Here is a 24,498-nt window from a genome sequence, read left to right on the forward strand (position 1 = left end):
GGAAACAGATAAATAATAATAAATAAATAATAAAGGCAACAAACAGCAGTAGTGCAACCAGCAAGTGGCAAGTGATGGGTTTAAGGCAGCAAACAGGGCAGGTCTGATAAGTGCAGGAAGAAAAAAGGGGGAGACTGTATGGGTACAGATATAGACCCCAGTGCAAGGGGTAGCCCGGAGGCAGTGCGGCAGGGTGGCAGGGTGAGAAGGTACCTTGACCCGGAGAACAGAGGGTGGTCAGGTACACGGTGCCAAGAGAGAACAGATCAGCAGGGGCGAGGGGGAGCGAAGGCAGAAGCAAAGAGGAAGGTCTTGAGGTGCTTCCGGAATCAGAGCTGGTTCTCCTTTTAGAGTGGCAGGGATGCTGTTCCAGTGGGAGGCCCCAGCCGAAGACAGAGATCTACCCCCAGCTTGTTTCTTTGAAAAATGACTGACCCTGAGGGAGTTAGATGTAGAGGAGTGAAGAGCTCCAGAGGGGAGGTATTTGCAGAGGGATAACTGAAGGTATTTTGGACCCAGGACCCAGAAGGCCTTGTGGACAATGCAGAGGGTTTTGAATTATTGACAGAAAGACTTGCAGGAAGACTGCAGAACCTACAGAAGCTAAAGCTGGAGCAAATAGAAAATAGTGATGGAAACAACCACAGGCATAGCACAGAATGTACAAGAGGAGTAGACCTAGAATCCTACTAAGTATTTTTGTGAATGCTCACAGCCACTTATGCACTAACAACCTTACCGTATTTAAGCTATGATGCATGGCCCCAGATTCAAAGCCCAAAGTGTATGACTATACCTGTGGATACTTCAGGATTCAGTTTATGTTAGCTCTCATTTACAAAATGCTTCACTGTCGGAACTCAGAAATGTTCCCTGTTTTACACAGTACACACAGCACAGAGAAAGCAATATGTAATATTTAATGTAAACTCTCTCAGCTGTATTACTGAAAACACAGGATATAACTCACACTAGCAAACTACAATATCCTATTGTCATTCAGTTCATAATCATTTACCAGCCCCTGCCCTCTGTGTGCAGAAAAATGCCATGTTTTCTGTAAGAATTCAAATCTCACTTGCCTTTGAATATAGTGAGAAAGTACTGTTGCATTTCAGAAGATTTTCTATTTGAAATTAATACCTCCTAGTGGAAACCACCTGCCTATTCCTTCCCACTCCAGGGACTTAGAATGGCAATGATCCTAGGGGACACATGCAATCACATTAGAGAGGGATTTTCATACTCACTTTGAAATAATTATGTATGCCACTGAGTCAAGAGGGACCCTCATGAGTTTTCAAGAAACTCCCAGTCAGCCTCTTTGTCTTCATGAAAAGCAGCTCTGCTCCAGGTAATAGTCTCCTCATGGATATGGCCCTATACTGCGGGAAATATCGAGGCTCACCTCACATCCCTTTTGATAGGTGTTATCCCTACTATGCATCTTTTAATTCTGAGTAAAAGGTTGCTATTCCCTGAGTGCTTCTGCTCTTCTTATGGGTGATATTCCCACCTTTAGTCATGATTATGGCACATGTTTATTTGGTTAAGAATTTCCATTGATTTGCTTAATAGTCAGACACCCCCAGATAATACATACCACCAATCTTTAAAGGTGGGTCATATTTTCAATGATGAGAAAGGTGGGGGCTGCCCTTAACATTTTTTAATGCAAAAACATGTGTATTCCATACTTCCTTGTAGGAGCATGCCACATTGATGAAATATGAATTTGTGGGATCCTGGGCCAAGACGGATATGCAGCATAACCATGTGTCATATGTTTCCTGAAGTTATTCATCTTAATAATTGTATCAATTATTTTAAAAGTGAGCAACTCTAATTTGGGCAAGTATGAGATATGAATACTTGAAATCCATGATGCATTTTTCAATTTATTTCTAGGTGATATGATTGTGCATTTATATTCAAATATCGTTTCTAAATGCAAGAGTACTGTTAATTGAAATAATCCATTATATTCTTGTGTCCTTAACTTCCAGCATTACATTTCATTTCTTAGAATTGTGAAACCCAACATTCAGACTAATGAGTCATGCAAACAGCTCTGAGAGGCTCCATTATCTATTTTCCATTACTAGACATCTGGCCAGCTTCATTGCCTTAACTAATGTCAAAAGTGGCACTTTAAATGCAATGATGTATCTTTAAAGTTTGGTATTAGAAGAACAGTTCTGATTCTTTCGCATCTTTAGACTGAGGAGAGGATTCAGTCTTGGTGGAAATGTAAGCTGTATTTATTAGAAATACTTCCATGAAGCCATTAACTCAGAGGCTTGGCTCACATGGGCTGTAGCATTTCTGTGAACCCAATGTGTTTTCATGATTACAAGGAAACAAATCGTAGCACTCCAGATGGTCCAGGCAAAACTTGTGGGATTTAAAAACTGCCCCCATTTGAACATGTAAGCAGGCTGAAGTGGACTTTAATTAATCATCAAGTCAGCAAGAGAAACAACAAATCATCCATTGGCCAAGCCGTCTCAAGACACCATATGATTTTACGTGCCTGAAATGCTTATTTGCTTCAGTTGTATTGATGTGATGTAAGCCATTCTTATCCTATACTTTACAATGAGTTCACTCCTTTTTGTTCAACATATCCTACCCAGAAAACACACTGTAATTTAAAACAATAAATGCTGCACTCAGGTTCTCCATTTGGAGCACTTTGGATGTGAGCTTATCAAAATAGAGATGGTTTGCTTTCCTGGTTGACTACTGTGAATATACATTTCAGCAATGCAAACTATGTTTTCTTCTGTGCTTATCAGCATGTCTCACATATATTGTTACTACGATGAACTATTAATGATCTGATCTGTCTTTACTTTTCTTCATGTGTAGCAGAGAGGCACACCATACAAAAACCATGGCCGTCCTCCTGAAGAATGTCGAAAGTTGTATTTATATTAGAAACTTTTCTCATACTTTGTTGCGTTTATTTACAATTCTGCAGAACCAACTTTGTGGATTTAGGGAGCATTCTTGCCTTACAATGTGTTAATGTTCCTGATGTGTAGAAAATTCTGCGCCATTTCTTTGATGCAGTACCTCATTGAAGCAAGTAGCTAGTTTCACCCCACAGGTGCACCCTTTTCATGTTAACTGGTGAGGAATATTACTGAATGGAGCAATGCATTATCTCTGGTGCCTTAGCACTTTAAATTAAGGCAGTCTGCATATTTTCTAATTTGTTTCCACAAAATCCTTACCGCATCCCCTGCAGACAAATGTCTCGAGTGGAAGGACATATGTTTCAGGGTCATTGCTTTTATAGAAATGTGAGTCATTGTTTGTCTTCCCACCAAGATGCAACTTTACTCCAAAAGAAAGCTGTCTATCGTTGGCACTGGAGTTTTGTTTTAGGACTTCATATCTCATGGGGTGAGGATTTAGAGATCCTCACTTCTGTTATCTTGGGGGTGTTATCATTATCATCCGGCATGCTGGAAAGAAATTCAAATTATTTAACCAAAAGAGAGCTGTATAAAAAGTGGTTTAGTATAACATCTTGACACTTTTAATATGTATATTTCCTTTGTTTTATTTAACCCCATACAAACATGCAAACTTCCATTTCAATATCTGTATGTACCATTTTAACGCGAATGCCTTTTTATTCCTAAATTGTCTCACCGGGAGAAGGAATTGATACCACAATCTTATTCAGGACAGTTCTGTGATGACAGGTCTTCAAATGGTTCACAACAACCCAGTGTTCCTCTCTCTGTTGTTGATTTTGTAGGCAACAGTAGAGATCTTATCTGTGACTTCAAAGGACCCACTCCAAGATGGGAGGAATTAGTCCTCTTTAGATTGGTTCCTTTGGAAATTGAAAAGGTAAACTCGATCACCTACTTCACATTCCTTTTTTGAAGGGGTTCATATCATAGCAAGTCTTCATATTTCATGCTAACTGCAGATTTCTCCAAGATCCTTTGCGTGTATGCAAAAACATGTTGGTTATATTTGCAAATGTATTCTACATATGTGTGAGTGGTAGAGGCATTGATCAACATCTGTGCCTGTGTTTGGTACAACAGTTGTTGAGGCAAGACCATTTTTCTACCAGTCATGAGTTCAAAAGCAGATATCTTAGTAGCAGAAGTAGGGGAAGACCTCAAAGTCATGAGCACTAGTGCTAATTACAAGTCCCAACTGGGTCCGGAATCCACCACACACATCTTTAAAATTCCCACAATAGTTGTACTATATTGTTCTACCCCCCTGGAAGCAGGGAGGTAAGCGATATGTATGATTCTGTAAAAGATCCCACATCTTGGTCATAACCTCACTGATAGAATGACTACCCCGGTCAGACACAATGCTGTGAAGAAGGGCAAAATGAGAAAGAATGTGCTTTATAATCTCTCCCTTGAAATTCAGAGTTGGAAGGCACTTCATCCATTTAGTAAAGAGGCACGTAACGGTTCACATGCATTTGTTGCCAATTGCACAACCAATCACCGGAGCAATAAAGTCAATCTGAAGATCATGGTAATGTCATTTCTCAATTTTGTAGAGCAGCCTGGTGAGTGAACAAACTTGATTCAAACTGAACACACTGCAGACACGCTTTTAAATAATTATTTTCTCAGATACAACACTGTAAATTGGCTAATGCTTGTGCCACTCTTTTATTTTAACCATATCTGACTTTTATGGGTAACCGGTTATTGAATAAATCATCTAGGAAGTAACCCTTGAGTTAGAGACATTCCCAGTTCTTATCTGGCCACACTGCAAATATTGAAGAGGCTGTTGGGAGGTCTCAACTATTATATATTGCCTATGCATTAAGTTATGGTAGTATTTCAATGCCCATACTGTTCTGAGTTTTCATTGAATTTGATCTGAAGAGGCAATAAAGTTGTGGTTGCATTCTAAATCACTTTATTAAACTGGCCATGCTTGTGATATAAGACCAGAGATAAACAGGAGTCAGAAAAATCCTGTTTCCTGGTATAATTCCTTATTTCTTTATTGGGATAAGTCAAGTGCAGGATTTGGGAAACTTGTTTAGTTGTTTCACAGCTTCTTTTTAAAAGTCCTCCATTCCCTCTTGACCACTACCTTCAAGGGATAGGCCAAGCGATGAGTGGTCTCTGCATGTTCCTCTATGAATGTACAACTGTAATAAGTCATTCCAAAGAGACTTCATCATAATTCACATAGACCCTCTGTTGTTATATAATGGCATAACAAGTTTACTTTAGTTCTGCATCACTATGCCTTCTCAAGGTATAATTTTGCACTTGCGTTTCTTAGTTTGGTCCGCATGTGGTGGATCTCAACTAGGTGTCCTTCCACAGTTGTTTTCTTGATTGACAAGATAAATCATGTCTGCATTTCCACTGTCAATATAACCAAATGGAGTTTGGGTCCATGTATATTGGTGCCCCCAAATGCAAATGAAACTGTATAGCACTGTTCAAGGAGTACCTAGAGAGTCCACAATACATTAGTCAAATCAGGGAAGTACATACTTAAGAACCCTGAACCTATGCTGGTGTCTTATTGATATAAAATGCCACTGTGACATGCATACCCTCTATTGTCTGTTGGGTTTAAATATTCCCAGTACTGGTTCATTAATGGTACTGTGAATTGGTTGAATAATCCCACAGGATTTTATGCTTTTTATAATTCCTGTGAGTGGTTCTATGGATGCTAGAGGTAATTTACATATGTCCACAATCATAGAAATTGACAGAGAAAGTTTTGTGAAAAGCTAAAAATACCTGCCTTCACTTTTGTTTTTGTTCTACTGTCTCACATGCATCAGCCATACTGATCTGTTCTTCGACCATCTGACAGAAGCCTGGACATTTTTCCTGGGTGACTATTTCTGAGGCGAAACAGAAAGGTGATGGCCGGAAAGTTTTTAATTAATCATAACCATGGGCAAAGCTCTGGGCAACAGTCCAGACCATCGTTTTTCAGCCTGCCGAGCCATTACAGAAGGGGAAAAACCATAGGCAAATCAGGCTTGGTCCTACCCCAAAAGGGGCAGTCCAGCCTGAACTGCTAGGTCACATCCCTTCTGCAAGAGACCACAAGCATCCCCAGACATATTTCTGCCTTGTTGGGCGTCATCAGTGAGGAGTAGCTTCGGTCTCTAGGCCCGGCAGACTCGGGACCCACGTCTGGGCATACCCGTCCCACTCGGGGTGACTTTGGCAAAACAGAAAGGTGATGGCCGGAAAGTTTTGAATTAATCATAACCACGGGCAAAGCTCTGGGCAGCCCTCCAGACCATCGTTTTTCAGCCTGCCAAGCCATTACAGAAGGGGAAAAACCATATGCAAATCAGGCTTGGTCCTACCCCAAAAGGGGCAGTCCAGCCTGAACTGCTAGGTCACACCCCTTCTGCACGAGACCCCAAGCATCCCCAGACATGTTTCTGCCTTGTTGGGCGTCATCAGTGAGGAGTAGCTTGGGTCTATAGGCCCGGCAGACCCAGAGAGGGTATGCCTAGACGTGGGTCCCTTGCTCGCTGCGCCATAGAGAAATAAGCTGCACCTCACTGAGGAGGCCCTTGTGTTTCCTGCAGAGGGGACCTGGCCTAGCAGTTCGGGCTGGGCTGCTACCATTGGTGGCAGTACCTGACTGATTTGCATATGGCTGGTCCCCTTTTGCAATGGCGCAGACGAGCTAAAAAACGGTGGTGTGGAAGGTTACACAGAGCAATGCCAGTGGTTCAGATTAATTCAAAACCTTCCACCCATCACTTTTGTGCTTACTAACTATGTCTGAGGTACTTTCTAATTGGGTGGATACATCCTTACCTATGGCGTCTACCTGGGTGATTGATTCCTTACTGTTGAGGTAGTTACTAGTGCCTCTGAATACTATTTCATACTGCAGCATGTCACAAGTAACATCCTCTACTCTATAAGGACACAGGGAGTACACCATAAAATTCCCCCATTGTTGCTAATAAAAACATCCTGACCTTCAGATATGGGACCAATGGCGGCGTTGACTAAATCCATAGAAAAGTGTCTGAAATCAACTATCTCTGCAATGGACGTATCTCGTTATTAAGTGATGCTTTGGGGATCATTATTGTTGACTAATATGGTGTTATATTTCAGATATGCTAATGGGGTTGGGTGTAGAGGCAGGCCATGATGCTTAAATGTTCTTCATTAAACACGGTATGTCCTTTTCTGATCTTTATTGGCAAAGTGTATTGTTGAATATATCCTGGAACAGTGACTTATTCATTGATTTGAACTTCAGCAGCACAAGGCAACAATTGAGCTGACCAAAAGGTTTCTTTCAAGATCGTCGAATTCAATCGGGTTCCACCCAATTCTGGAATAGATTTTGTTACTAAAAAAATCCCAATTGATTGCAAATCAATGTTATATGTCATTACTGATATAAAAACCTGAAATGACATCTCTTACGACTCAGCAATTATTATTAATCTTTTTGTTTTCCATTTTGATCTCCAACATACACCTGCTGGTAAGTCAGGATTCCCATTTATCTATTAGATCAAATGTGGGAATTTTCTGATTTCCTAAGCAATCATTTACGGGTGAAGTTTCTTTCTTGAGTTAAAGATTTTATCTTCTGAGTTACCCTCTGGTTGACCTTGGTCCTCAATGAAGGTCTGCTGCAGATAGAATTTCAGTGTATTTGACCCCAAAGTAAAAAAACCTGCCATTTGAAGGAAGTCCCTTGTCTATCATCTTGTTTCACATATATGATAGAGATGTCTGGGACTTGAGTGTTCTGGAAATGAATCTCCACTTGGTATGGATGTTTTTCCATCAAATGATGGGTACCATTAAACATTACATAATTGTCACTACTTTTTCATTTGATCGGGCAGCGAGTTTGGATACAGAGGACCTGATTCACAGAATCTACCAAAGGAGAAAGCCCTTGAATTAAATTAATTCCCTGTAAAACAGGTGTACTCTGCTGAGGCACGACTATCACCGAATAGCTGATCATGTAGTTCGGCAGAAAGCAGTTTGAGGGTAATTTCCCCTATACTTTTGTTCAGAGTATCAAGTACTTCTCGAGATATAAAAGTCACATGAGTCCTTGCATCAATAAGATCCAATAAGTCACACTCTGTCATCTTTCATCTCCACCTTACAGAGGAAGTGTGAGTTGGTGGATAATTCTGATTCCATCTTGTCAATGTTTGACCTTGACAAGTTGGGCACGTCTCTCAGGGGCATTATCCTCATGGTCAAGTTCAGCAGGTTTGTCAAGGCTATGTCGTGGTGTCACTAATGAGGTCAGCACATTAGTTTCTCGGAATTAGTCAACGTCATCCATCGAGGCATTTGGGTCCATGACCAGTGTTGAGGCGCCTGTGTCCAAGAACACATTCACTGGATAAGGTTTGAATGGCTGTCTATGAGATCATCTGTTCACATATGTGGATGTCACTGGCCCTCCTGGGGGCTGTCCAAATAGTGATTTGCTTTGTGCGTTTTTAACTCTCTGGGCTGTCATGTTCATGGGGGTGAGGAGGGACATTCCGAGGACCCTCACTTTACAGGCTACAGTGTGTTTTAGCTAATGCTGTAGGTTTGGGTTATAAAAACAGTATTATTAATTTAGAACACTCTGGATATTGGTTTACCCACCCCCCCAAATGTAGAAAAATGGTTTAATGTTTTTCTAATTCAAGGAGGAGTACCCCTTCCACTTCACTTTGTGAATCAGGTCTCACAGGTCTCACAGATGGTCATTTATATGTTCCCAACGTGTTCCTTGGTTGTATGCAAAGCAACTAAGAGCCCTCAATGGTATTCTTTGCCCTCTACCCCTTTTAAAAGATTGCATAGTCTGTATCCAACTATCATGTTTGAATGATAACATCTATTTGAAAGTATTGTATATGATTGTTCTTGTTCTGATAGTGTGCTTGGCTCAGTTGGGTAAGTGTAACATTGTTGTTATGATTGCAACAAATAATGGAAGTGATCATTAGAAACTAACAATGTAACATTTTAAATAGAGGCAGTTAGTAGTTATAAAATTAAATAATTTCTTTTAGATCACTTCTTTTTCTGTAATACACAATTTTCTCTCTCCAAATGTCTTTCCTTCTTGGAAAGATATACACTCAGAAAATAAAATTATAGATCTGTTTCTTCTGTGAGGACCAACACAATGTTTAAGTTTGCATGGCAGCCACTGGTTGGTAGTGTTATTTTATGTTAGTATTTCTTGTAGAGTGCTATGCCACCCAAAGGTATCCTGGTGGGCAAACATCCAGATAGGACTGTACAAGGAAAAAAAATGGTTACCTAGGAAACATGAAGGTCTTAAGTTGTTTTCCGAAAAAGAGCGTGATCTTCTGTCAGTCTCAGTGCTAGAGGAAAGGGGTTCCAGAGCAAAGGGGAGGCAACTGAGAAAACCCTGCCACTTACCAACTTCTTTCTGAACCTGGGTATAACCAGACAGCCAAAATTTGTGGGGAAGAGGTTTCTAGTGGGAAGGTAGGAAACAATCTTCTCCTGAAGAAAAATAACACACTGTTTTTGCAGGGCCTGATGAGTCAGGCATACGGCCTCGAATGTAATCCTGCTATCAATAGGGGACCAATGAAACTGGGGCAGGGAAGATGAAATACGGGCGTAGTTTTGCCAGCCAACAACAAGACAAGCTGCAGAATTTTGGCAAATGTGCAGGCTTTTGATAAAATATTTGGGCTGAGCAAGGAGAGCAGCATTGCACTAGTTAAGTGTGCCAGAGATCGCTGAGGGCACAAGAGAGCCCCATAGCAAATCTGGTCAAAAAGTAACACTTTCTCTTTAAAGTCCTCAATTTGAAAAAAAACTGCCTTACAGCAAGGTGGAGGATCCAGAGTGCAAGGTATCAAAAATGGAAGCATCCTGAAGAAAGTTCTTGAACAGAGGAGTGGCTATAACCTCCAGAACCTTCATAAAATTGGATGAAAATTTGCTGCCAGTGCTGGGTCCAGAGTCAGCTTCTTAATAAGGGGAATAACCAGTGCATACTTAAGTGCAGTAGGGCCAACACCTTGGGTTTGTGAGTAATTTATAGCAGAGGTAATATCTGGGGATAGGTCAGAGCTAATTGCCTTAAGCACATGGTATGGAATCAGGTCCGGTGGTGAGCAGGATTCAAGCCGTGAGATTACTTCAAGGAGATAGGCCTCTTTAACTGCTTCAAACCGGGAGAATGATTTATGCTGAATTAGTGACAAAGGAGCAGAAGAAAGGGCAAGAGGTACTTCTGCAGAGACAGGGGCCGGAAAACTGGCTCTGATATTAGACATTTTCTGGATAAAGAAATCAGACAAAGAGTCATAAAGTGTCTGGGTGCAGCGAACAGGGGTAGAAATCATATCCGGAGATGATAGCTCTTTTACCACCAATAACAGCTCTTTAGGTTTATTCAATGCCATCTGAATATGATTTGTATAGATAACATTTGAGGCGACCGGCTTTTAGGTAGATTTATCTCCCGGATGGAAGGCGGCGCGCCATGTGTGCTCGGCTTGTTTATATAGAAGCTTAAGTGACCTAAGTGAAGGGGTTACCAAGGTTACCAAGGAGCAGAGTGGTTATGAGGTTTCAGACGCGTTTTTAAATGGTGTAACCATGTCTGCTGAATGGTAAAGAGCATCCTGAAGCACTGTAAGAGGGTCAACACCGGGAGGATATCTCAGGAGCAACGCGCTTGCCTTGGAAGAAAGACGATGCGGAGCAAAACAGGTTCGACCCCTGTGTTGCGCTTAGAAACCTGTGGGTATTAAGCACATTATAAATAACTAATTAGAACAATAATACATTAGTTGGAAGAAGAATTGAGATATTCACAGATGTGGGAAGGCAACGTGGACAGGTCAACCTGTCTCCAGTCTGGACAAGAAGAGCTTTCTGGGCCAGGCGGTTTAAAAAATGGCAAACCACATAAGCTGAAAGGCACTAAAAAGTGATCCGACCATAGCAAAGGAGGAACCGAATGAACCTTAACTGCGCCAGTGCAGCGCAAATGTGGTCTAAAGTGTGGCCCTTCACCTGCATGGGGCCCTTAACATAATTAACCAAATTAAGGTCTTCTAACAATGACGAGAGTTTCTGAAGCCTGGGAGTCTGAGGGAACATCAAACAATCCTTAAAATCACCTAAAATGATCAAAGAAGAATACATCAGCATGAGAGCTGCAGCGAGATCTGCAAAAGTTTCTTTATAAAAAGGGTGACACCAGGGAGGGTGGTACACAAGGAGTTAATAAAAAGTGGAGGTCGGTGAAATGGGCATGTGAACAATGCTGTGTGAGAGTGCCATCTCAGAGCATTGCAAGTGCCATTTGAAAATGAAGGCAATCCCACCACCAGGGTGAGATGCTGCGCGGCCATCGTGTTAAATAGCATAGGAGGTTGATCAGGGATAGAAGCATTTGTGATTCAGGTTTCTGAAATAGCCATAAAATAAGGCTCGTGTGTAACTAGCAAATCAAATACACCATACTGATGTTTCACTAGGGAACGTGTATTGCAAAGTAGACCACTTAGCGCGAGACAGTTTACAGAGGAGAATCTGGTTGCCGAAGTATCTCAGGAATGTTGCCAATGGTGCAAGGGCACAGAGAGACGATTTACTATAAATGATATGGGTGGGATTACCTGCCAGCAGTGACTTAGTTGGCAATATGTTCTCAAATGCCCAGAGCCTGGTCGAAGCCTGGATAGGCACAGACGGGCTTGACTTTGACGAGACATCAGTGAGTGCCCACCACGCGTGACCGCTGCACATTCGTTGAGGTCTGCCATTAAGTCTACACATGATATCACAACAGTTCAATTTGAGCGAAGTCTAGCGAGCCTAGAGAGCAGACTGACAAGACCACCATGTGTGGAACTGCAAAACAAAAATAGGACTATACCGCATCGACCAGTTACGAGCCATAGAGGTCTATAAGTGTGAGGCCAGGCAGCCTTATCGTCAAGTAGCGCAGAGCTTACAAGGAACCAAAATGGAACTAACATACAGAGTAAAACTCCCTGAGTGTGGAATAAAATTCAGTAGTGACGTTACAAGCAAACCAAGGTCATGAAATGATGTAAATATAAACTAAACGGAATGAAATGAAAAGGATAAGCAGATGAACAGCGGCACTGTGACTGCAGTCCCTCCCCAGAACGATTCCAACGAATGTGTGGAAACCGTGGCTTGTGAGCCAGTGGATGCCCCATCTGAGGCTGAGTCTAGTGAGCCTAGAGAGCTGACTGACAAGACCGCTGTGTCTGGACGAGAGAAATAAAAAGAGGACTATGCTGCATCTATCGGGTACAAGCCGCGCAGGTCCTTAAGTGTAAGGCTAGTCACACACACCTGCGAGTAGCGCAAAGCTTACAAGGAACCGAAATGAAACTAACATAACAAATGAGTATAAGAAAGTAAATCTACACGAGAGCAGAATAAAAGCCAGTAGTGAGTGCAGCTGAAACCATGCTTATGTTACAGTTTTCATAAATATTAATAAATAACCCCAAATAGAAAATAGCAAACACAATGACCCTTCTGCCTGGTTCTCTCGTAAAAGTTGTGCCAGAACTATTGCACACTGCTGAGCCTATCTGTACCCCTCTCAGGCCTCCCATGTGACATATGTGCTCTTCATGGGGTGACAACACAGAATGACAATATGTGTCACCAAATATCCGGCCAGTCTCAATTCTGTGGGATGTCTTTCTTGCTGCGGCTCCCATTCATCTTTCCACAATACCAAGACAGCACTCCCATCAAGATATAGATGTTTGTTCCCTGAACTCTAGCAAATAAGCAGAGAGTGAGAGAGCGAGAGACAGAGAGCGAGAGACAGAGAGAGAGAGAGCAGGCAAGCGTGTTAGGTCAGCCTTTGATAGGCCAGGTGCAGTACATACATAAAAGGCCAGGGATGTCTGTGGCAAATGCTGCAGGAGCCCACTTTCACTCACCCACACTATGACAGTGGCAGAGCAGTTGCAAGCACAGTGCAGTTGCATGCAGGGACTTGACAGGCTGAATAATACAATAATGAATGGTAGACAGCACTGGATGGACAAGACAATATGCCAATGAGATGGCAGAGGATAGATGATGCAGGGCAGAAGAGGGACTTGAAGGAGAGATGACAGTTCAACAGGCAGACACCTTTTGATCTGCTAGAGTGATGCTCACTGTGCTTAGAGAGGCTCAGCTTCACCTCACTGAAGAGGCCTAACAAGGCCGAAACACGTGTCTGGGGTTGCTGATGGTACTCTTGTTCAGAGGAGATTTACCTAGCATTTTGGTGCTGGTTTTCCCTTGTGAGTGGACCAAGACTGATATGCAAATGGGTATTTCTTCTCTGTGAAGGGTGCAGTGAGCTAAAACATAGTTGTAGACCCTCCTGGGTGGAAGAAATTCCATAGAACACTGTATTTGACCCATGTTCGTTCTCAGTAGAGGGGCTCCCACAGTCCTTTATAGATAGAGTGATGTATCCTACAGTATTGAGGCAAAGAAATAAAGGAAAGGCCTCTAAACAGAACAGGGAACTGGGAAAAGAATGAATGAAAGATGCTGATTCTGAGGGAACTGCAAGAGAAAGGCAAACAGTGCCTGCAGGCTCTCACCATCTCCTCTGAAGTCCATGAGGGGGCAAGATCACTGACTTCTCCTATGCAATGCTAGGTAAACCTAGTTGGGCTGTACTAGTCTTATTTGTGCAATCTTTCATGGCGCACCATTCACAATCCTTTTTGTGGGCTAAAATCCACCAACGGGGCATTCCATTCAGATGTGTTCCATACAGTCATTGCTGCAGTCTAAATTGCCTCGTGGCCTTGTGGGGCTGCTACTTGGCAAGGCCTTTTCCTTTTCCATCATGCCTGCCGTCATTGCAATCCTCCACAGGCACCTCTGTGCCTCATCTGCCCCTCTGAATGCTGATGTCATGATTGGCTAATTCTCACATTTCTTGGCCAATCAGTGAGCCAGCAGGCGAGAGAGCCAGCCCACCTACCAAGGCCCTTACGAAAGCCTCCCGTCTGGCCCTGTCACAAAGGCACCCTGTCTGGTCCTGTCACGAAGGCCCCCTGTCTGGCCCTGTCATGGCCTGTGAGGGCATTGTGGGACACTGACCCTGTCCGTGGTTTCCGACTTCCGACTCCCATCTTGCTTAATGGGTAAGCCCTCAACATTTTTGCCATATACACATCTCATGTTTTCGCTCCCATTTTATGACATGACTTAACCTTCCCTGTTCTCACTGGCTCGGCCATGCCCAGCGCTGTTGTCTTGACACTACTTTTCAGGACCTGATCGCTAACTCTGCAACCTCCATGCCAGTGTCTATGATCTCCCTTGTAGCACCACTTGACATTCATCTGTGGATCCTCACCTGAACCATCACACGGACGACTGCACACCTCTTCACAGTGTTATTGAACTTTGCATCTTGTTTTCCTATTTCTGTTATAACACTGCACTCACACTTGTGTCTTCCTCCCCACTCTACTTTCATAGGCATCCTGCTGCCTCTCCTATCCTACTGCCAGATCTGAAGTCAGCTTGCCCTAACTGTGTGCGCTGTTTCTTGTTGCCTCCTTAACTCTATTATCTCTGCAACCTGAATCTAGCAGTGCCCCTAAAATCCTCACTGATTTGTTTTTACTGTGTGTTTAGTGCTTTTCTAGAAATTTGAATCTAGCTGTGCCCCTAAACTGCTCACTGATTTGTTGTACCGTGTTTTTAGTGCAAACTAATAAAAGAGTGCAGTTATGGACCACTGTGAACAGAAGAAAGTATAACAATAATAATAATAATAATAATAAATGTTAATAATAATACCAATATTATTATTATTATTATTATTATTACTATTATTATTATTATTATTATTATTATTATTATTATTATTAATAATAATAATAATAAAAATAATAATAATAATAATAATAATAATGTGATGCTACATAGGGTGATCCATGTCAGATTCCTACTGCAGTGCGCAAAGATATGATTTCTTTTTTCAGTGTGTATTTTGCTAATTTTAAATCATATGTATGACTCATAAAACAACAATCGGAATTTCAGTCAATATCCATATTAGGCCACTATGATCATGTATGTATTTTAACATTATTGTCTGTAATTTCAATTGTACATGCCATGGTTCAAACTTACAGGATATTGACCCACTCTCAGTACAATTGCTAAGTAATGTGAGTTTGCACCTGTGAGCTTGACCATGTTTTAAACGTGACTTGCTGTGCACCAGTTTGGGAAAGGAGACACTTGCTACAGAAGCAAGAGATGTTTTGTGTGATTCAGTTTGCTACTTTTTGGCCCCTTGGTTTGCGTTGGGCAGGCATTGTACCTCGCGCCACACACATTCATTTGCACATTCATTTGCATATGCAAAGTGAAGTCACAGGGAGCCATTGTTCGAATGGACCTGGAAAAAAAAATAACCTCAAATAAATCAAGGTTACCCACGAGATAAAGAGAGAAGAGGAGGAGGCGGAGGCGGGAGACCAGGCCGAATCGGGCTTTGGTGGAAAGAAGAGGCTTGCACGACATCAGATCGCGATGTGCTCCTGAAGCAGATATCTGTATGTTAGCAGGAGGTCAAAGATGTGAAACTGACCAGATATTTCTCAGCCTTTTATCCTTCCCAATACAATACAATAGACAATCATTATTTGGGGAAAATATTGTGGCAATAAGGCCCGAGGCGGCGGGCCAATACCGCCCCAGGTAATGCCCCCGTGGACTTTGTTACAGGCCTGAGCGTAGCGAGGGCCTTAACTTTGCCCCGGGGGCATTACCGTGGGCGGTATTGGCCCGCCACCAAGGGCCCATTAGACCGGGGTGCTAATGGCATTTTTTTTCTGTTTCGCTTGTTTCGAAACAGAAAAAAAAGAAAAAAAATGAAAAAAATGGGCGCCAGGAAAGGGAAAATGTAGTCCGTTTTCCCTTTCCATGGCGGCCATCGGGAGCAGACGCGCTGGGAACACAATTGTTCCCAGCGCGTTCGCTCCCGAGACCAGAAGAAAAAAGAAGGTAAGTGGGGTTGGGAGGGCGGAAGGGAGGGGGACGGGAAAAAAAAAAAAAAGTACTGCGGTCTCCGGTGGGGGACGATGGAAGCCTCCAGCCATGTAAAGGCTTGGAGCGGGGATGGCCCCACTCCGAGTCTCCACACGGCTGGAGGTTTCCATCGTCCCTCGCTGGAGATTGCAGAATAGAAGGTAAGTCGGGTGGGGTGGGAGGTAAAAAAAAATTCTTACCTGAATTCCCGGCAGGGGCGAAGGAAGCCTCCAGCCTTGGGGAAGCTTGGAGCGGGGATTGCCCTGCTTCGAGCCTCCTCATTGGCTGAGGGGCTGCCACGCCCCTCGCCGGGAACAGAGTAGCCGGCACACACAGCGTAAAAGGGAATACCGTGTGGTATGGCTCGCAAATGAGCCAATCACCACGCAGTATTCCCGTTGCGCCGCGCGTGCCGGGTGCTAATGTACAATTACGTTTCACTGAAAAGTGAACAGGTCTAAGTCAGTATCAAGTAGAAGGGAAGCTATTTCTGGCTCACATTTCATCCTTCTGACGTTGAACATACGAGTGCCATTGGGTAAACTGGGGTTCATTGCCTTTGGATTAGGACTCGCGTGGATGTCTGCTTGGGGCAGTGTTAATTGCTTGTGAGAGGGTCTTCGCCTGTGAACTGTGGTCCATACAGTATCGCATGCATTCTCAGCAAAAGAAGCTTTCAAATAAAATAATCGATTTTATTGGACTAACATTGTAAACTGGCTTTTTTTTAAATGTGTCAATGTTCTACATATAAAACAATTCTCCTGTATGCCGATGCGTTATAAAACAACATTTAGAACATTAGACTTGTCTTACTGAGGAAAGCACATTATCAAAACCTAGAATACCCATACAAATTGTTTGCTGAGCGAAGGTTATCATTCCAAGCGTGACATTCTGGCATGCTCCTATTGTCCAATTGTACTCTTTAGAGTATTGGGAAATAGCACTAACGAAGAATTCTCGCTAAGTTGCATCCAATTAAAGATCATTTTGGTGTCATGCACAGATCTTTATAGTTCACATATATGTCTAGGATAAAAGGGCTGTATTCTAGAATAACTAAGTTAAGGCACATTGCTCTTAGTATTCATTCGATTTTTTACAACTCTCACCCTAAATTATCCTAACATTACAGTTTTTCTAATCATTATTAGTACATGGCGAGCAAAGACTGGCGGCCTCCGAGCCAATCAAAAGGCTAAAAACAGTGGGTTTATCACATAGTAAAGCCCCCGTTCGGAGCCTCCACGGAGCGGGAGGCCGTCATTGTCCCCTGCCGGGACTGAGGCAAGTGCTTCTTGTCCCCTTCCCGCTACCCTCCACCATGTTTCCACATATTTAACACCTCCACCTCACTTACCTGCCACTTACTTGTCTCTCTCGGTGCCGGGAGCACTAGTGTTCCCAGTGCATCGCCGACGCGGCAATGTCTGCCATGGAAAGGGAGAACAGACTATGGGTCTCATTACCAGGCTGGCGGTCATGGAATGAACGGTGCTGGGAAGTGACCAGCACTGTTCATTCCAGTCCGCTATATTACGAGGTCTGCAGCGGGCCCCGCTCTGGACGCCTGACCAGACCAGACGTGCAGAGAGGGACCCGCTAGAAGTCCAGGATGCTAACAAGGGGCCAGTCATTAACAGGCCCGTTGTTAGCATCCTCCCCATTCCCATTGAGCCCTATGGGGGCTCAATGGGAATGGGGACATACCGAGTCTGGGTCCCGTGAAAGGGAATTACCGGGCCCTCCAAGGTTGGAATGGCGTGGTAAATCCCCTTTTGCGAGACCCAGACCTGAGTTTGGGGGTAGCCATGCTGCTAAAAACAGCATGGCTACCTGCAAACTCGTAATGAGGCCCTATGTGTAGTTCCCTTCTCCCTCTTCCATGGCTGCCATCTTGGATTGTAGTTTTGCTCAAGTTGAGAAATGGCAAACACGCCGTTTCACCACTTGAAAAAAACAATCAGTATCCCAGTATAACGTGCCAGGATATTATAGCAATTCACTCTTCGCTGGGTGCGAGAGGGGCATGCCCCAGGGTTATCGCTAAAGCCCTTGCTTCACTGGGGCTTCTAACTTACACTGACCGGTAATGCCACCCCCTGCTGGGAAATATTGCTTAATAGTATATAATCATGTACCTGTGCACAGAGCCTCAGGATTTGAATGTGGGGTTTAGATACCTGGACAATGTGTCACTCCATTTGAGGCTTTTATCCTTAGAGAAAAATAAACAAATAAATGCATATTTATATAGAGAGAGACATAGTACATTTTAAAAGAATAATTGTTTTTTATATCGAGCTTCATGCCGGATTCCAACCTGTAAGCGCGGGACCGGGTTACAACCTGTGCCGCTCTGCGTTTGCTTGTTTCCAAAACAAGCGCATTGCCCCAGAGTTATTCTCCCACCAAGTCAGTGTTAAGGACCCCAAATGGGTAACATGCTTTGTGGACTGGTTAGGTTCATACTAGTGGCCCACAGCTATGAATCACTTGCACACAGATATTAGGAATTGGTGCTGGTTTGCACATGTCCTGTTACAAGATTCACTTCCCTACCACAGTACTCCACTCTCACCCGAGACGATCCATCACTCCAAAGGATGGTGGCAGCATTGACAATGATATCGCGGCCATCTTGTGCAGTCGGGTCCAACTTTCCGACTTTCGCAACATGAAATTCCTCATTCGGGGATATCTGCACATTCAGGATGTCGTAGGCAGCTGGGGCGTCGCCATTGGCATCAAAGGATATGTTATCCCCAGCGGGGGTCTTAAAGTGAAGGTGCTTCAGATAGTGAAGAAGCTGAAAGTAGAAGATTATATAGTAGGTTCAAATTGATGGTTGGTAGAAGCCTTACAGAGAGAAGATTGCAGGGATGAAATCATTGCAAACACTCCCGAAAATCATGACAGAGACAACTACAGTGGGGTTCCTAAACCAAAAGCATTAGGGGGGCACCTCATCCTAACATTTCATGGAAAACGCATCATGCTCATTTTAAAAAGAAGACGTGTTTAGTGTCCTGTAAGACAAGGAACTAAAACATGCAAGGTTTTTTAAAAATAATTTGCATACCCATGGGGCTTTTGTCTGCAATGGGCATGAACTTCCAAAGATGGCTAATAGGCGGCAATGTGTCATACAATTACCTATTGTAGACATATATTTTATAGGTAATCTTTGATTTTTCCAGCATTGTTAAGATTATATTAAAGTGCAAGAATTTCAGAGCAACATGGCCCTGCTTATCCAAATGTTTCCCAAACTCGTATTCCCGTTGGATTTACTGGATTATCCCTGGATTACGTAGTATGTTGGGAATGCTTGCATTTTGCCCGTCACGTGTGTTACTTGTGACTGGATTGATGTTGCCCTGCTGCTCTCTTTTGGGGGAATGACCTCTGGCTTCATCTTCTGATATTCCCATCAGCGGGTTTACCTCCGGCTGTCATGGTGCAATGGTGAGTGGTGGAATGCTCATATGGTGGTATCCCCATCTTGAAACATCACTCCATACAGGGTGACCTGTGTTGCTGAAGTGAAATCAAGCCAAAGCACTCGTAATGAAAAAACACACACACACACACATCCAACTCTGCACACCCGCATGAGGTTTTGCGAGCCTGTGTAAAGTTCATGTATGAAGTGCTTGACCCTGTGATTGACTGTTCTGGGGTCTCCATTCCTCACCGCTAAAGACAATCAATGGATAGGAATATTTATTTGCCCCTTCATCCCCCTCCTCAGTTGTAGAAAGAAGACACTGATGTGAAGTGTTACAAAAGGAACCTGCTCATAAACAGGAAAGGGTCATTGGATAACATGAATCCTACAGGAATTCCAAAAGGCGAAACGGTGCAGAAGTGAGAGCTAGTGCATGTTGCTTGAATTGTGGTGAGCTTATGAAATGGGGCATCAAACCTCAATCAGGAGGTATAAGAGATGGTAGTCAAACACAGGAGAAGACATCCAATCAAGGAACACATTGGGCCTCACCATGAGTTGGGCAGTAGCCCGGAGGTAAATCCGCCGGGATACTGCCCAGCGCAATTAGCGTTACTGCAACTTGCTCCATGCTATTAGTGCCAGGATCACAAGTTGGGGTGGTGGGTAATTCCCCATTTATTTTAAAGTCCATAGGATTCAAAGGGGCATTTTTCAGCATTATTACTGCGGTGGTAACTGTACTACGGTAATTGCGCTGGAATGGGAGAAAGTCGGCGCATTCACCTCCAGCTCAGAGCTGGAGGGATTGGGCGAAGAGGTAATGCGCCAGTAATAATACGCCCAACCACTGCTGAGGCCCATTGTACTCTAATTATTCTTTTTGTCATATCAGCCGGGCACATATGTCATTGCAGCCACTAACTCAACTGACATTCCGCCATTGGTAAATATGTTGCCAGTGGTTCATGTCTGTGCAACCTGACCATACCAGGTTACTGTTGCTACGGCTGCAGGACTGCCCTAGTCTGCACTCTGCAAGACATGCAGCTATTTCATTGTGTTCCCACAGACGTCCATAGATTTCACCTTTGTAAAGGCATAGTTCCTTCGGAGGGCCAGGCTTCCCCAATGTTGTAGTGGCACTCTGCATCCATGTCTACATCATGCCACCACATGCAACAGAGCAGGTGCCCACAAATCACAAAATGCATTACTCCCTGAACATACACATGGCATGCAGTGCAGACTTTCAAATCACAGCTTGTTATGCACATTTGCTGAATTCAACAAATAATGCATACATCTTGCTCAGCAGTGAAACACCAGGTGTGATGAATGACATGATACAAGTTGGCTTTTTGGTAAGTGCACTTTAACATCGCCCGCGTAACATAGTGTCAATGTGGTACCAGCGTAAAAACTATGCACCTGAGGCTGGAGACAAATCACATTCAGCCATGTCGGCATCATATTAATATATGTATTTAAGAGGACCCTGCACACCCACTGAAACCATGGCCCCTCAAACGTTTCCTGGATCGTAGCGCGTGTGATCAAACACACATATAATGCAGCACGTGCCATAACCTGATAGAGCATGCGTAGTGTACGCGTGACTAGGGAGACGTCATCTATGCACCCGAGAACGTGTTCCAGGTAATAGTTGTTGTGCTCCATGCAACATAAGAGGACCATTCACCAGGGGAAGACTTCATTGATGAGGTGACCAACCCATCCCCAGTGAGGAGGAGGGGGTAGAACGCCAATCCAGTGCATAATGATGTCACTGGCAATTTCTTCCAATGCACACCTTGAGACATTAGAACCTATGCTGCAACATCTGTCACTTGGCTGTGTGGAAAGAACAGTGTTCCTATATATTTAGTGGCAGCAATGGCTGCACCATTAAAAGCCTTGGCTTGCAGGTTCAATTGGTAAAATCATACGTATTGTTCACTTTCATTACACACATAGATTTATAAAATCCATCTTCTTTCCTTGTGCCTATTGTTTGCCCTCAGAATGTATGGCATTCGTGCACGTGCTGCACACTAAACTGGTGTCCAAAACGATGAGAAAAGCTGTGACAGTTTCAAACCTACAAAAACTTTGCCCAATATTTGTAAGTGCTATTTGTGGCCAAATGTCTCTTGTAGGAAAAAGCTGCATTGTATCACAGATGTGCAGAGTTATAACACAACAGTACAAGTTGCTAGTTAACAATGCCAAAACTTTAGACAAAATGCGTGGTTTAGATTGTATCCTTCAGTACCGTGCAGTTACGGTTGACAACTAACAGGACTCACAACAATGCACATTCTGATTAAGGCATCGCGTATGGTACTTATTTTTCCGTCATTTCCGTCTGTATTCATCCATATTTCTTTTTTGCCCATTATAAATAAACGCAGACAGTAAACAGATTGATTTCTGTCGGTATTTATGTGTAGGAATAATAAAGGGGTACCTGTATATACCATAGGCTCTCAGGGTAAACTTATATAGCACAATAATAAACAATGAGCCTCGGTACAAATGAGGCTAGAGAGAATAAATTGCAAAAATATACACATTTTATCATTTCAAGACACAAACCAATTTCATTTTCATAAGAATACACTTTTCAAAGTAATATTAACCCAACTTATTCAACATCATCATTTCTTCTAATCAGTCTCTATTCTTTCATACTTTCACACATACCATCAATATTTCAAATATTTAACAACAATTTGCATACAACAAAAATGATTGCACATAAAATAAACAAAGAACAATAAACAGTCCCATTCCTGTCAGTACTGTTTTTTCACCGATATGTGATCAATTTATGTCCATAGAACAACTATAATTATTGTCCCAATGATCTACATATGTTTCGGTCACTAATGGACTATTTGGTCCTTCATTTTTTCAACCTTCTTCAGGATCTAGGAACCACCATTCCGGGCTCCCACAACAACTGAATCAGATGTCTTCTGGAGTATAATTCTAAAATACAAACATACACAATGCTCATCAATCTCTAACCTCTTTATTTATAGCGACAAACTTTAATTATGTACAACCATCAGTTAGATGGTGTTCAACCACACTCACCGCTAACCAAAGATGTGCCAACGGTAGTATGGATGTCGTTAATCACTCCACCAAGGTTCTGCTTGGAATTTGCAGACACATGGAACAATATAGGACATAATACTAATTACTCCCTTTTGTTCTAATGTTCTATATTCATTTTACGGGCTGTTTCATATATGTTTGATTGCATTACTTACAGCAGTCTCTTCTGTAGCTTTAGATGTAAAATTTCACCTTGGCTCCCACCCACTACATCTAGCACGGAGCTGCACTTTTATTGTGTGCCTTTTACTTTTTTCTCTTTTTCTTATTCTGGTGTCAAATGGCCACTAGAGTGAAACAAAGAGCCACCGTTTAGTGTTTAGGAGAAACATTCACCATCTTTATAATGACAGAAGCCTAAAAGGCAATGAACCACAGTTATTGAAGAGGAACTAGTTTGATTCTCACCTATTTTACAGGCGGTGCTGGGGGCCATGTAGATATTCTAAACTTGTTGTTATAAGCACTGTGTAAGAAAACAAATGGAAACCGCCTCTTTAATGGCTCCAATTTGATTATATGTTTTATTTATGTGTAGTAATCAGTAAAAAGGGAAAACACACATAATCATCGCGAATAATGCAGTCCCTGCTTTGAACTCATCTTCACGCAGACTTGCTCTTCTCTTCAGACTTACTGAGGTGCATGTAACAAAGCTAATTCAAGTTATGTTATGTTACTTTGCATTTATATAGCGCCTTATGTATCATTGGTATGATCTCAAAGCGCTGGGAGGTTGAACGCCCTTGGGAACTGCAGTTCAAGTCAGTAGAGAGAGGGAGAGAGAGTCATAAGGTGCGTGGGTGCACCGGCTATGTGTGCAGCTGGTGTGGCACTTGTATGATAGCTGCTTCTAAGCGGTAGGTGTGGTGGTTGGGAGGTCAGGAATATGGTGGGTTGATACCCAGACTGATTTCTGGCTGCGTTACGTCTGAGTAGACGCTTAGGCTAGCGGTGTGTGCTCAGCTAGCTGTGTTTAATTAGGATGATGAGGAGTAATGGCGGGTGTTAGTATGAGAACAGCTATACCGAATGTGTCATAGTATAGCTGTGTTCTAGTTAAGTGGTGGTGTATAGGAGAGAGTAAGCGTGGTGGTGTGATATGATGGTATCCATCCGTTCCATGCACTCCATCCGTTCCATGTACTCCCTCCATTCTATGCACTCCATCTGTTCAGTGACACTATTATGGCACTCTCAATGATGTTGGGAATACCTTCTAAGATCAACTTTAACACAGTGACGCTATTATGGCACGCTCAATGATGTTGGGAATACCTACTAAGATCAACTTTAACACAGTGACGCTATTATGGCACGCTCAATGATGTTGGGAATACCTTCTAAGATCAACTTTAACACAGTGACGCTATTAGGCATACTTTCTAAAATAATAGAAGCTATAAAATTCCTAACACCCGTGAAAGTGCCGGTCTTAGATGGCCTGGGCATGGAGCTATATAAGGAATATCATGCCGAATTGGCCCCCGTCCTGTTAAAAGTATGGGAAGAAACAATGGACCGAGACATCCTACCAGAGTCTATGAGGGAGGCAGTAATAATAGTGCTATTAAAGCCTAGGCGTCCACCCCATGACATGTCCTCATATAGACGTCTTGCACTAATCAATTCAGATGCGAAAATATTCACCAAGGTCCTAGCCACTAGGCTCCTCCCTAGCATGCCCCGACTGGTCCACCGGACCAATGTGGCTTCGTTCCGATGCGGTCCACCGCTTTGAATCTCTGAAGATTGTTTGGGGTTATGGCACAGATTGATCGTGGAGCACGGGCCGGCTTTTGACTCCATATCATGGGAATATTTGTTTGC

The 24,498-nt window shown here is 43.0% G+C and overlaps 1 protein-coding gene across 1 annotated transcript in view; it reads right to left on the reverse strand.

The window, feature by feature from the left end:
- The window catches only part of LOC138528106 (extracellular calcium-sensing receptor-like), a 197,502-nt gene that overhangs the window by 39,247 nt on the left and 133,757 nt on the right, over positions 1–24,498 (reverse strand). The window contains exon 4 of the mRNA XM_069639557.1: positions 18,673–18,900. Within this exon, the coding sequence (XP_069495658.1) occupies positions 18,673–18,900 (228 nt within the window). The remainder of the gene's footprint in view (positions 1–18,672; positions 18,901–24,498) is intronic.

Source organism: Ambystoma mexicanum, chromosome 7q (assembly GCF_040938575.1).
Source record: "Ambystoma mexicanum isolate Mex_15411 chromosome 7q, UKY_AmexF1_1, whole genome shotgun sequence".
In the NCBI taxonomy this organism is placed as follows: domain Eukaryota; kingdom Metazoa; phylum Chordata; class Amphibia; order Caudata; family Ambystomatidae; genus Ambystoma; species Ambystoma mexicanum.